The sequence below is a fragment of the Heptranchias perlo genome, unplaced genomic scaffold, assembly GCF_035084215.1.
Source record: "Heptranchias perlo isolate sHepPer1 unplaced genomic scaffold, sHepPer1.hap1 HAP1_SCAFFOLD_1532, whole genome shotgun sequence".
Taxonomy (NCBI): Eukaryota; Metazoa; Chordata; class Chondrichthyes; order Hexanchiformes; family Hexanchidae; genus Heptranchias; species Heptranchias perlo.
In genome coordinates this window covers 5,160-20,000 of record NW_027138788.1, presented here as the reverse complement: position 1 = coordinate 20,000, position 14,841 = coordinate 5,160, and the positions used below count along the sequence as shown (strand labels likewise).

The 14,841-nt window shown below is 55.1% G+C and overlaps 1 protein-coding gene across 1 annotated transcript in view; it reads left to right on the top strand.

The window, feature by feature from the left end:
- LOC137309199 (von Willebrand factor A domain-containing protein 1-like) overlaps positions 1–14,194 on the top strand; it is a 22,556-nt gene extending 8,362 nt beyond the window's left edge. Inside the window, exons 2-5 of the mRNA XM_067977461.1 lie at positions 9,734–10,294; positions 11,146–11,427; positions 13,091–13,172; positions 13,870–14,194. Coding sequence (XP_067833562.1) covers positions 9,734–10,294; positions 11,146–11,427; positions 13,091–13,172; positions 13,870–14,194 — 1,250 coding nt within the window. The remainder of the gene's footprint in view (positions 1–9,733; positions 10,295–11,145; positions 11,428–13,090; positions 13,173–13,869) is intronic.
- Positions 14,195–14,841: the final 647 nt, after the last annotated feature.

Here is a 14,841-nt window from a genome sequence, read left to right as displayed (position 1 = left end):
ATGTACAGGAGCTGACACTGAGACACACACGGGGCCGGACAGTCCCAGACAGGAGTGAATCGTTCCCTTTTACCCACTGTGTACTGTACAATGTACAAGAGCTGACACTGAGACACACACGGGGCCGTACAGTCCCAGACAGGAGTGAATCGTTCCCTTTTACCCAGCTGTGTACTGTACAATGTACAGGAGCTGACACTGAGACACACACGGGGCCGTACAGTCCCAGACAGGAGTGAATCGTTCCCTTTTACCCACTGTGTACTGTACAATGTACAGGAGCTGACACTGAGACACACACGGGGCCGTACAGTCCCAGACAGGAGTGAATCGTTCCCTTTTACCCACTGTGTACTGTACAATGTACAGGAGCTGACACTGAGACACACACGGGGCCGTACAGTCCCAGACAGGAGTGAATCGTTCCCTTTTACCCACTGTGTACTGTACAATGTACAGGAGCTGACACTGAGACACACACGGGGCCGTACAGTCCCAGACAGGAGTGAATCGTTCCCTTTTACCCACTGTGTACTGTACAATGTACAGGAGCTGACACTGAGACACACATGGGGCCGTACAGTCCCAGACAGGAGTGAATCGTTCCCTTTTACCCAGCTGTGTACTGTACAATGTACAGGAGCTGACACTGAGACACACACGGGGCCGGACAGTCCCAGACAGGAGTGAATCGTTCCCTTTTACCCGCTGTGTACTGTACAATGTACAGGAGCTGACACTGAGACACACACGGGGCCGTACAGTCCCAGACAGGAGTGAATCGTTCCCTTTTACCCGCTGTGTACTGTACAATGTACAGGAGCTGACACTGAGACACACACGGGGCCGTACAGTCCCAGACAGGAGTGAATCGTTCCCTTTTACCCACTGTGTACTGTACAATGTACAGGAGCTGACACTGAGACACACACGGGGCCGTACAGTCCCAGACAGGAGTGAATCGTTCCCTTTTACCCACTGTGTACTGTACAATGTACAGGAGCTGACACTGAGACACACACGGGGCCGTACAGTCCCAGACAGGAGTGAATCGTTCCCTTTTACCCACTGTGTACTGTACAATGTACAGGAGCTGACACTGAGACACACACGGGGCCGTACAGTCCCAGACAGGAGTGAATCGTTCCCTTTTACCCACTGTGTACTGTACAATGTACAGGAGCTGACACTGAGACACACACGGGCCGTACAGTCCCAGACAGGAGTGAATCGTTCCCTTTTACCCACTGTGTACTGTACAATGTACAGGAGCTGACACTGAGACACACACGGGGCCGTACAGTCCCAGACAGGAGTGAATCGTTCCCTTTTACCCACTGTGTACTGTACAATGTACAGGAGCTGACACTGAGACACACACGGGGCCGTACAGTCCCAGACAGGAGTGAATCGTTCCCTTTTACCCACTGTGTACTGTACAATGTACAGGAGCTGACACTGAGACACACACGGGGCCGTACAGTCCCAGACAGGAGTGAATCGTTCCCTTTTACCCACTGTGTACTGTACAATGTACAGGAGCTGACACTGAGACACACACGGGGCCGTACAGTCCCAGACAGGAGTGAATCGTTCCCTTTTACCCACTGTGTACTGTACAATGTACAGGAGCTGACACTGAGACTCACACGGGCCGTACAGTCGCAGACAGGAGTGAATCGTTCCCTTTTACCCACTGTTTACTGTACAATGTACAGGACCTGACACTGAGACACACACGGGGCCGTACAGTCCCAGACAGGAGTGAATCGTTCCCTTTTACCCACTGTGTACTGTACAATGTACAGGAGCTGACACTGAGACACACACGGGGCCGTACAGTCCCAGACAGGAGTGAATCGTTCCCTTTTACCCACTGTGTACTGTACAATGTACAGGAGCTGACACTGAGACACACACGGGGCCGTACAGTCCCAGACAGGAGTGAATCGTTCCCTTTTACCCACTGTGTACTGTACAATGTACAGGAGCTGACACTGAGACACACACGGGGCCGTACAGTCCCAGACAGGAGTGAATCGTTCCCTTTTACCCACTGTGTACTGTACAATGTACAGGAGCTGACACTGAGACACACACGGGGCCGTACAGTCCCAGACAGGAGTGAATCGTTCCCTTTTACCCACTGTGTACTGTACAATGTACAGGAGCTGACACTGAGACACAGACGGGGCCGTACAGTCCCAGACAGGAGTGAATCGTTCCCTTTTACCCACTGTGTACTGTACAATGTACAGGAGCTGACACTGAGACACACACGGGGCCGTACAGTCCCAGACAGGAGTGAATCGTTCCCTTTTACCCACTGTGTACTGTACAATGTACAGGAGCTGACACTGAGACACACACGGGGCCGGACAGTCCCAGACAGGAGTGAATCGTTCCCTTTTACCCACTGTGTACTGTACAATGTACAAGAGCTGACACTGAGACACACACGGGGCCGTACAGTCCCAGACAGGAGTGAATCGTTCCCTTTTACCCGCTGTGTACTGTACAATGTACAGGAGCTGACACTGAGACACACACGGGGCCGTACAGTCCCAGACAGGAGTGAATCGTTCCCTTTTACCCACTGTGTACTGTACAATGTACAGGAGCTGACACTGAGACACACACGGGGCCGTACAGTCCCAGACAGGAGTGAATCGTTCCCTTTTACCCGCTGTGTACTGTACAATGTACAGGAGCTGACACTGAGACACACACGGGGCCGGACTGTCCCAGACAGGAGTGAATCGGTCCCTTTTACCCGCTGTGTACTGTACAATGTACAGGAGCTGACACTGAGACACACACGGGGCCGTACAGTCCCAGACAGGAGTGAATCGTTCCCCTTTTACCCGCTGTGTACTGTACAATGTACAGGAGCTGACACTGAGACACACACGGGGCCGTACAGTCCCAGACAGGAGTGAATCGTTCCCTTTTACCCACTGTGTACTGTACAATGTACAGGAGCTGACACTGAGACACACACGGGGCCGTACAGTCCCAGACAGGAGTGAATCGTTCCCTTTTACCCACTGTGTACTGTACAATGTACAGGAGCTCACACTGAGACACACACGGGGCCGTACAGTCCCAGACAGGAGTGAATCGTTCCCTTTTACCCACTGTGTACTGTACAATGTACAGGAGCTGACACTGAGACACACACGGGGCCGTACAGTCCCAGACAGGAGTGAATCGTTCCCTTTTACCCACTGTGTACTGTACAATGTACAGGAGCTGACACTGAGACACACACGGGCCGTACAGTCCCAGACAGGAGTGAATCGTTCCCTTTTACCCACTGTGTACTGTACAATGTACAGGAGCTGACACTGAGACACACACGGGGCCGAACAGTCCCAGACAGGAGTGAATCGTTCCCTTTTACCCACTGTGTACTGTACAATGTACAGGAGCTGACACTGAGACACACACGGGGCCGTACAGTCCCAGACAGGAGTGAATCGTTCCCTTTTACCCGCTGTGTACTGTACAATGTACAGGAGCTGACACTGAGACACACATGGGGCCGTACAGTCCCAGACAGGAGTGAATCGTTCCCTTTTACCCACTGTGTACTGTACAATGTACAGGAGCTGACACTGAGACACACACAGGGCAGTACAGTCCCAGACAGGAGTGAAACGTTCCCTTTTACCCACTGTGTACTGTACAATGTACAGGAGCTTGACACTGAGACACACACGGGGCCATACAGTCCCAGACAGGAGTGAATCGTTCCCTTTTACCCACTGTGTGCTGTACAATGTACAGGAGCTGACACTGAGACACACACGGGGCCGTAAGCCCCAGACAGGAGTGAATCGTTCCCTTTTACCCGCTGTGTACTGTACAATGTACAGGAGCTGACACTGAGACACACACGGGCCGTACAGTCCCAGACAGGAGTGAATCGTTCCTTTTACCCACTGTGTACTGTACAATGTACAGGAGCTGACACTGAGACACACACGGGGCCGTACAGTCCCAGACAGGAGTGAATCGTTCCCTTTTACCCACTGTGTACTGTACAATGTACAGGAGCTGACACTGAGACACAGACGGGGCCGTACAGCCCCAAGACAGGAGTGAATCGTTCCCTTTTACCCACTGTGTACTGTACAATGTACAGGAGCTGACACTGAGACACACACGGGGCCGTACAGTCCCAGACAGGAGTGAATCGTTCCCTTTTACCCACTGTGTACTGTACAATGTACAGGAGCTGACACTGAGACACACACGGGGCCGGACAGTCCCAGACAGGAGTGAATCGTTCCCTTTTACCCACTGTGTACTGTACAATGTACAGGAGCTGACACTGAGACACACACGGGGCCGTACAGTCCCAGACAGGAGTGAATCGTTCCCTTTTACCCACTGTGTACTGTACAATGTACAGGAGCTGACACTGAGACACACACGGGGCCGGACAGTCCCAGACAGGAGTGAATCGTTCCCTTTTACCCACTGTGTACTGTACAATGTACAGGAGCTGACACTGAGACACACACGGGGCCGTACAGTCCCAGACAGGAGTGAATCGTTCCCTTTTACCCACTGTGTACTGTACAATGTACAGGAGCTGACACTGAGACACAGACGGGGCCATACAGTCCCAGACAGGAGTGAATCGTTCCCTTTTACCCACTGTGTACTGTACAATGTACAGGAGCTGACACTGAGACACACACGGGGCCGTACAGTCCCAGACAGGAGTGAATCGTTCCCTTTTACCCACTGTGTACTGTACAATGTACAGGAGCTGACACTGAGACACACACGGGGCCGTACAGTCCCAGACAGGAGTGAATCGTTCCCTTTTTCCCACTGTGTACTGTACAATGTACAGGAGCTGACACTGAGACACACACGGGGCCGTACAGTCCCAGACAGGAGTGAATCGTTCCCTTTTACCCACTGTGTACTGTACAATGTACAGGAGCTGACACTGAGACACAGACGGGGCCGTACAGTCCCAGACAGGAGTGAATCGTTCCCTTTTACCCACTGTGTACTGTACAATGTACAGGAGCTGACACTGAGACACACACGGGGCCGTACAGTCCCAGACAGGAGTGAATCGTTCCCTTTTACCCACTGTGTACTGTACAATGTACAGGAGCTGACACTGAGACACACACGGGGCCGGACAGTCCCAGACAGGAGTGAATCGTTCCCTTTTACCCACTGTGTACTGTACAATGTACAAGAGCTGACACTGAGACACACACGGGGCCGTACAGTCCCAGACAGGAGTGAATCGTTCCCTTTTACCCGCTGTGTACTGTACAATGTACAGGAGCTGACACTGAGACACACACGGGGCCGTACAGTCCCAGACAGGAGTGAATCGTTCCCTTTTACCCACTGTGTACTGTACAATGTACAGGAGCTGACACTGAGACACACACGGGGCCGTACAGTCCCAGACAGGAGTGAATCGTTCCCTTTTACCCGCTGTGTACTGTACAATGTACAGGAGCTGACACTGAGACACACACGGGGCCGGACTGTCCCAGACAGGAGTGAATCGGTCCCTTTTACCCGCTGTGTACTGTACAATGTACAGGAGCTGACACTGAGACACACACGGGGCCGTACAGTCCCAGACAGGAGTGAATCGTTCCCCTTTTACCCGCTGTGTACTGTACAATGTACAGGAGCTGACACTGAGACACACACGGGGCCGTACAGTCCCAGACAGGAGTGAATCGTTCCCTTTTACCCACTGTGTACTGTACAATGTACAGGAGCTGACACTGAGACACACACGGGGCCGTACAGTCCCAGACAGGAGTGAATCGTTCCCTTTTACCCACTGTGTACTGTACAATGTACAGGAGCTCACACTGAGACACACACGGGGCCGTACAGTCCCAGACAGGAGTGAATCGTTCCCTTTTACCCACTGTGTACTGTACAATGTACAGGAGCTGACACTGAGACACACACGGGGCCGTACAGTCCCAGACAGGAGTGAATCGTTCCCTTTTACCCACTGTGTACTGTACAATGTACAGGAGCTGACACTGAGACACACACGGGCCGTACAGTCCCAGACAGGAGTGAATCGTTCCCTTTTACCCACTGTGTACTGTACAATGTACAGGAGCTGACACTGAGACACACACGGGGCCGTACAGTCCCAGACAGGAGTGAATCGTTCCCTTTTACCCACTGTGTACTGTACAATGTACAGGAGCTGACACTGAGACACACACGGGGCCGTACAGTCCCAGACAGGAGTGAATCGTTCCCTTTTACCCGCTGTGTACTGTACAATGTACAGGAGCTGACACTGAGACACACATGGGGCCGTACAGTCCCAGACAGGAGTGAATCGTTCCCTTTTACCCACTGTGTACTGTACAATGTACAGGAGCTGACACTGAGACACACACAGGGCAGTACAGTCCCAGACAGGAGTGAAACGTTCCCTTTTACCCACTGTGTACTGTACAATGTACAGGAGCTGACACTGAGACACACACGGGGCCATACAGTCCCAGACAGGAGTGAATCGTTCCCTTTTACCCACTGTGTGCTGTACAATGTACAGGAGCTGACACTGAGACACACACGGGGCCGTAAGCCCCAGACAGGAGTGAATCGTTCCCTTTTACCCGCTGTGTACTGTACAATGTACAGGAGCTGACACTGAGACACACACGGGCCGTACAGTCCCAGACAGGAGTGAATCGTTCCCTTTTACCCACTGTGTACTGTACAATGTACAGGAGCTGACACTGAGACACACACGGGGCCGTACAGTCCCAGACAGGAGTGAATCGTTCCCTTTTACCCACTGTGTACTGTACAATGTACAGGAGCTGACACTGAGACACAGACGGGGCCGTACAGCCCCAAGACAGGAGTGAATCGTTCCCTTTTACCCACTGTGTACTGTACAATGTACAGGAGCTGACACTGAGACACACACGGGGCCGTACAGTCCCAGACAGGAGTGAATCGTTCCCTTTTACCCACTGTGTACTGTACAATGTACAGGAGCTGACACTGAGACACACACGGGGCCGGACAGTCCCAGACAGGAGTGAATCGTTCCCTTTTACCCACTGTGTACTGTACAATGTACAGGAGCTGACACTGAGACACACACGGGGCCGTACAGTCCCAGACAGGAGTGAATCGTTCCCTTTTACCCACTGTGTACTGTACAATGTACAGGAGCTGACACTGAGACACACACGGGGCCGGACAGTCCCAGACAGGAGTGAATCGTTCCCTTTTACCCACTGTGTACTGTACAATGTACAGGAGCTGACACTGAGACACACACGGGGCCGTACAGTCCCAGACAGGAGTGAATCGTTCCCTTTTACCCACTGTGTACTGTACAATGTACAGGAGCTGACACTGAGACACAGACGGGGCCATACAGTCCCAGACAGGAGTGAATCGTTCCCTTTTACCCACTGTGTACTGTACAATGTACAGGAGCTGACACTGAGACACACACGGGGCCGTACAGTCCCAGACAGGAGTGAATCGTTCCCTTTTACCCACTGTGTACTGTACAATGTACAGGAGCTGACACTGAGACACACACGGGGCCGTACAGTCCCAGACAGGAGTGAATCGTTCCCTTTTTCCCACTGTGTACTGTACAATGTACAGGAGCTGACACTGAGACACACACGGGGCCGTACAGTCCCAGACAGGAGTGAATCGTTCCCTTTTACCCACTGTGTACTGTACAATGTACAGGAGCTGACACTGAGACACACAGGGGGCCGTACAGTCCCAGACAGGAGTGAATCGTTCCCTTTTACCCACTGTGTACTGTACAATGTACAGGAGCTGACACTGAGACACACACGGGGCCGTACAGTCCCAGACAGGAGTGAATCGTTCCCTTTTACCCACTGTGTACTGTACAATGTACAGGAGCTGACACTGAGACACACACGGGGCCGTACAGTCCCAGACAGGAGTGAATCGTTCCCTTTTACCCGCTGTGTACTGTACAATGTACAGGAGCTGACACTGAGACACACACGGGGCCGTACAGTCCCAGACAGGAGTGAATCGTTCCTTTTACCCACTGTGTACTGTACAATGTACAGGAGCTGACACTGAGACACACACGGGGCCGTACAGTCCCAGACAGGAGTGAATCGTTCCCCTTTACCCACTGTGTACTGTACAATGTACAGGAGCTGACACTGAGACACACACCGGGCCGTACAGTCCCAGACAAGAGTGAATCGTTCCCTTTTACCCACTGTGTACTGTACAATGTACAGGAGCTGACACTGAGACACACACGGGGCCGTACAGTCCCAGACAGGAGTGAATCGTTCCCTTTTACCCACTGTGTACTGTACAATGTACAGGAGCTGACACTGAGACACACACGTGGCCGTACAGTCCCAGACAGGAGTGAATCGTTCCCTTTTACCCACTGTGTACTGTACAATGTACAGGAGCTGACACTGAGACACACACGGGGCCGTACAGTCCCAGACAGGAGTGAATCGTTCCCTTTTACCCACTGTGTACTGTACAATGTACAGGAGCTGACACTGAGACACACACGGGGCCGTACAGTCCCAGACAGGAGTGAATCGTTCCCTTTTACCCACTGTGTACTGTACAATGTACAGGAGCTGACACTGAGACACACACGGGGCCGTACAGTCCCAGACAGGAGTGAATCGTTCCCTTTTACCCACTGTGTACTGTACAATGTACAGGAGCTGACACTGAGACACACACGGGGCCGTACAGTCCCAGACAGGAGTGAATCGTTCCCTTTTACCCACTGTGTACTGTACAATGTACAGGAGCTGACACTGAGACACACACGGGGCCGTACAGTCCCAGACAGGAGTGAATCGTTCCCTTTTACCCACTGTGTACTGTACAATGTACAGGAGCTGACACTGAGACACACACGGGGCCGTACAGTCCCAGACAGGAGTGAATCGTTCCCTTTTACCCACTGTGTACTGTACAATGTACAGGAGCTGTCACTGAGACACACACGGGGCCGTACAGTACCAGACAGGAGTGAATCGTTCCCTTTTACCCACTGTGTACTGTACAATGTACAGGAGCTGACACTGAGACACACACGGGGCCGTACAGTCCCAGACAGGAGTGAATCGTTCCCTTTTACCCACTGTGTACTGTACAATGTACAGGAGCTGACACTGAGACACACACGGGGCCGTACAGTCCCAGACAGGAGTGAATCGTTCCCTTTTACCCACTGTGTACTGTACAATGTACAGGAGCTGACACTGAGACACACACGGGGCCGTACAGTCCCAGACAGGAGTGAATCGTTCCCTTTTACCCACTGTGTACTGTACAATGTACAGGAGCTGACACTGAGACACACACGGGGCCGTACAGTCCCAGACGAGGCTTTAGCCGAGCACCGGACGGAGTTAACAGCGGAGTTTAAAGCCTCTCTGAGTTTATAAATCTGCGTCTGGCTCCCAGCCCAGCCTTGACTTAATCTCCCACTTCAGTGGCGTCTGGAGTTCATTCCAACTTGGCTCGAATCCCGGCTCTTTAAGTAATCCAGTCTCCGGTCATTATCGGGCAGCTCGAGACCGGGTCACCCAGGGGAAGGGCTCGAGGCTCAGGACGGGGCTCCAGCGGCCTGCGGAGCCTGGGGGTAAATTGGACAAGACAGCCCACTGACCCTCTCCCTCCCTCTCCCTCTCTCTCTTTCTCTCCACAGATGCGACGGCCTGCGGGATCTCCGAGCTGCCGGCCGACCTCCTGCTGGTCCTGGACGGCTCGGGCAGCGTTTCCCCCTACGAGTTCGCCATGGCGGCGGGCCTGCTGGGGAGGCTGGCCTCGTGCCTGGAGCTGGGGCCCGGGCGGGCCCGGCTGGGCCTGCTCCAGCTCGGGGGGCGTCCGGCCGTCGAGCTGCCCCTGGAGGCCGGGGCCTCCCGCGAGAGGCTGGGCCTGGCCCTGAGGGGCCTGCGCCAACTGGGGGGCGACACGAACTCGGGCCCGGGCCTCTCCATGGCGGCGGGGATGTGGGGCCCCCCCGGGCCGGCCTCTCCCCTGGTCCCCAGGGTCCTGATCTGGGTGACCGACGGCTGCTCCACTGACCGGCTGGAGGGCCCGGCCGAGGTCCTGAGGAGGGCGGGGGTCTTCTGCATCGTTGTGACCACGGGCCGGAGGGTCGGGGGCCTCAAGCACGTGGCCAGCCGGCCCCTCGACGACTTTCTGTTCTTCATCGAGACGGATCAGCTGCTCGACTTTGCCCCGAGGCTGTGTCGGGCCGTCCGAGGTGGGTCGAAATTTTGCCCGCGCCTGCGTCCCTCGGTCCCTCCGTCCCTCGCTCCCTCCACGCTGCGTCCCTCGCTCCCTCCCTCCCTCCGTCCCTCGCCTCTCTGTCCCTCGCTCCCTCCCTTCTCCATCCCTCGTGTCTCCTTCCCTCGGTCCCTCGGTCCCTCGCTCCCTCCACCCTGCGTCCCTCGCTCCCTCCCTCCCTCCGTCCCTCGCCTCTCTGTCCCTCGCTCCCTCCCTTCTCTATCCCTCGCTTTCTTCCCTCCCTCCCCGTCCCTCCCTCCCTCGCTCCTCCATCCCACGCCTCCATCCCTCCTCCGTCCCTCGCTCCCCAGTCCCTCGCTACCTCCCTCCTCCGACCCCATCTCCCCCGTCTCTCGCTCCCTCCCTTCTGCGTCCCTCATTCACTCCCTCCCTCCTCCCTCACTCCTCGGTCCCTTGCCCCCTCCCTCCTCAGTCCCTCGCTCCTCCATCCCTCCTCCCTCCCTCGCTCCCTAGTCCCTCGCTACCTCCCTCCTCCGACCCTATCTCCCCCGTCTCTCGCTCCCTCCCTTCTGCGTCCCTCGCTCCCTCCCTCCCCTGTCCCTCGCTCCCTCACTCTCCTGCCCCTCGTGCGCCCCCCCCCCAACAAGGCGCCTCTCCCTCGCTCCCTCCCTCCCTCCTCCCTCGCTCCCCCCCGTCCCTCGCTCCCTCACTCTCCTGCCTCTCGTGCGCCCCCCCCCGCCAACAAGGCGCCTCTCCCTCCACCCCTCCCTCCTGGATGAACTCTAACCTCTGCTCTTTGCCCCCCACTCCGACCTCCTCCCCACTCCCCCCCCGTCTCCCCCCACCCTCCCGCCCCCATTGCTCCAGATCTGATCAGTCCTGCGGAGCTGACCGTTCAACAGGTGAGGGCCGAGAGTCTGAGCCTCTCCTGGAGGAGGCTGGCGGTCTCAGCGAGCGAGGGCTACCTGCTGGAATACGGCCCCTGGGACCCCCAGGAGCGGGGAGGGGCCCGGCTCAGGATCGAGCTGCCCTGGGACGCCCGGGGACACGTCTTGAGGTCACTGAGGCCCAACACCGACTACCAGGTCTCCCTCCGAGTGAGGGGGGTCGACCGAGGGGAGCTACAGACCAGGGTCACCACCTTGAGAGGTAATTGGAGGGTCGGAGGGAGAGGGAGAGGGGAGGGGGAGACAGAGGGTGAGGGGGAGGGAGAGGGAGAGGGGGAGGGGGAGGAGAGGGGGGACAGAGGGGTTCGGGGGGGTTCATATATAGAATAACAGATACCTGGGAGTGAGTTACAGACTGGAATCTAATCGAGGGGTTCGGGGGGTTTATATATAGAATAACAGATACCCGGGAGTGAGTTACAGACTGGAATCTAATCGAGGGGTTCGGGGGGTTTATATATAGAATAACAGATACCCCGGGGAGTGAGTTACAGACTGGAATCTAATCGAGGGGTTCGGGGGGGTTTATATATAGAATAACAGATACCCGGGAGTGAGTTACAGACTGGAATCTAATCGAGGGGTTCGGGGGGTTTATATATAGAATAACAGATACCCGGGAGTGAGTTACAGACTGGAATCTAATCGAGGGGTTCGGAGGGGTTTATATATAGAATAACAGATACCCGGGAGTGAGTTACAGACTGGAATCTAATCGAGGGGTTCGGGGGGGTTTATATATAGAATAACAGATACCCGGGAGTGAGTTACAGACTGGAATCTAATCGAGGGGTTCGGGGGGTTTATATATAGAATAACAGATACCCGGGAGTGAGTTACAGACTGGAATCTAATCGAGGGGTTCGGGGGGTTTATATATAGAATAACAGATACCCGGGAGTGAGTTACAGACTGGAATCTAATCGAGGGGTTCGGGGGGTTTCTATATAGAATAACAGATACCCGGGAGTGAGTTACAGACTGGAATCTAATCGAGGGGTTCGGGGGGGTTTATATATAGAATAACAGATCCCCCGGGGAGTGAGTTACAGACTGGAATCTAATCGAGGGGTTCGGGGGGTTTATATATAGAATAACAGATACCCGGGAGTGAGTTACAGACTGGAATCTAATCGAGGGGTTCGGGGGGTTTATATATAGAATAACAGATACCCGGGAGTGAGTTACAGACTGGAATCTAATCGAGGGGTTCGGGGGGTTTATATATAGAATAACAGATACCCGGGAGTGAGTTACAGACTGGAATCTAATCGAGGGGTTCGGGGGGGTTTTTTTTTAGAATAACAGATACCCGGGAGTGAGTTACAGACTGGAATCTAATCGAGGGGTTCGGGGGGTTTATATATAGAATAACAGATACCCGGGAGTGAGTTACAGACTGGAATCTAATCGAGGGGTTCGGGGGGTTTATATAGAATAACAGATACCCGGGAGTGAGTTACAGACTGGAATCTAATCGAGGGGTTCGGGGGGTATATATATAGAATAACAGATACCCCGGGGAGTGAGTTACAGGCTGGAATCTAATCGAGGGGTTCGGGGGTTTATATATAGAATAACAGATACCCCGGGGAGTGAGTTACAGACTGGAATCTAATCGAGGGGTTCGGGGGGGTTTATATATAGAATAACAGATATCCGGGAGTGAGTTACAGACTGGAATCTAATCGAGGGGTTCGGGGGGGTTTATTTTGAGAATAACAGATACCCGGGAGTGAGTTCCAGACTGGAATCTAATCGAGGGGTTCGGGGGGGTTTATTTTGAGAATAACAGATACCCGGGAGTGAGCTCCCACATGAACTGTCCGTCGATTCATTTAACCTGCTTTTCCTTCTCTTGCCAGCGTTGACAGGGCCTACAGGGGTCTCAGTGAAGGTGGTCTCGGCCTCCAGCTTGGGGCTCGACTGGTCTCCCAGCCCGAATACGTCAGCCACTACCGTATCCTTTACGGGCCCCTGCCCAGGGGCGGTCCTGAGCTGCTGGTGGTGGACGGGAGGGACGAGGGGGTCCTGCTCGAGGGTCTCAGCCCCGATACCCCGTACCTGATCACCGTCTCCGCACTCTACGAGACAGGGCAGTGGAAACCCTTCTCCGTCCGAGGGAGGACTCCCCCAGGTACGGGCCACCGTGTTAATTTTCGACCGGGACACCAGGTCCCTTCTTGAGGACTGAAAACGTCCCAAGACGCTTTGCGCGAGGGTCAATCGGAGCAAAATTGGACACCGAGCCACTTTGGAGATATTAGAACAGGTCCACCAGAAACTCGGTCAAAGGGGAGGTTTCAAGGAGCGTCTTCGAGGAGGGGAGAGGGGCGGAGAGGTTTCGGGAGGGAATTCCAGAGCTCGGGGCCTGGGCGGCTGGAGGCACGGCGGTGGGGATCGGGAAATGGACCAGAGGCCAGAATGGGAGGAGCGCGGAGATCTAGGAGGGTTGTAGGGGGCCGGAGGAGGTTACAGAGATGGACGAGGGGGGCTAAAGGAGGGGATTTGAACAGGAGGACGGGAGAATTTTTACAATCGGACCCCCCCGGGAGGCGATGTAGGTCCAGCTCACGGGGGGTCGGAGAAGAGGCCACTGCCTCCGAAATAAATATCTCTCTCTCTCGACTCTCTCTGATTGCAGATCGCCAGGACGGGACAACAATGTCGGGTTCAACCTTCGACTCTGGAGACAGCCGACGTCTTCCGCCAACGAGAGAGACCATCTCAGGCCCTCTGGACGCTCCCGGTCCCACCTCAGCTTGGCAACTCCTGGCCGAAGAGTCCCGCAAGGTTCCGGCCTCTCCGCCACCGACCCTTCCCGCTGCTTCCCGTTCGCCCCCCTTCTCGTCTCTCTCGGTTGTCCACCCGGCCCCATCCGGCCCACGGTTCAGCTCTCCCTGGGCTGGACAGGCGCCAGAACCTCGGACGTCCAGGCCCTCCTCCACTCCTCGCTCCTCGGGGGGTGAGGGAGGAGCTCCCGCTCAACGCCCTTCGGCCCCTCTCTCCGGGGTTGCCCGGAGACCGTCGACGAGGATCTCCTCGGCTTCTCCGTCGAGGGAGGCCCAGGAGCTTCTGAGGGTAGATCCAGCCTCTCGCAAGTCACCGTCCGACTCCCAACAGACCTCACCGCCATCTTCAAGGTCAACGACTCCAGAGGTCCGTCGGCCAACACCGTCTGGAATCTCCCCATCTCCAGACACTCATCGGCCAACACCGTCTGCGATCTCCCCATCTCCAGACACTCATCGGCCAACAACGTCTGCGATCTCCCCATCTCCAGACACTCACCGACCGACACCGTCTGCAATCTCCCATCTCCAGACACTCATCGACCGACACCGTCTGCAATCTCCCCATCTCCAGACACTCATCGACCGACACTGTCTGCAATCTCCCTGTCTCAGACACTCACCGACCGACACCGTCTGCGATCTCCCCATCTCCAGACACTCATCGACCGACACCGTCTGCAATCTCCCCATCTCCAGACACTCACCGACCGACACCGTCTGCGATCTCCCCATCTCCAGACACTCATCGACCGACACCGTCTGCAATCTCCCCATCTCCAGACACTCATCGACCGACACCGTCTGCGATCTCCCATCTCCAG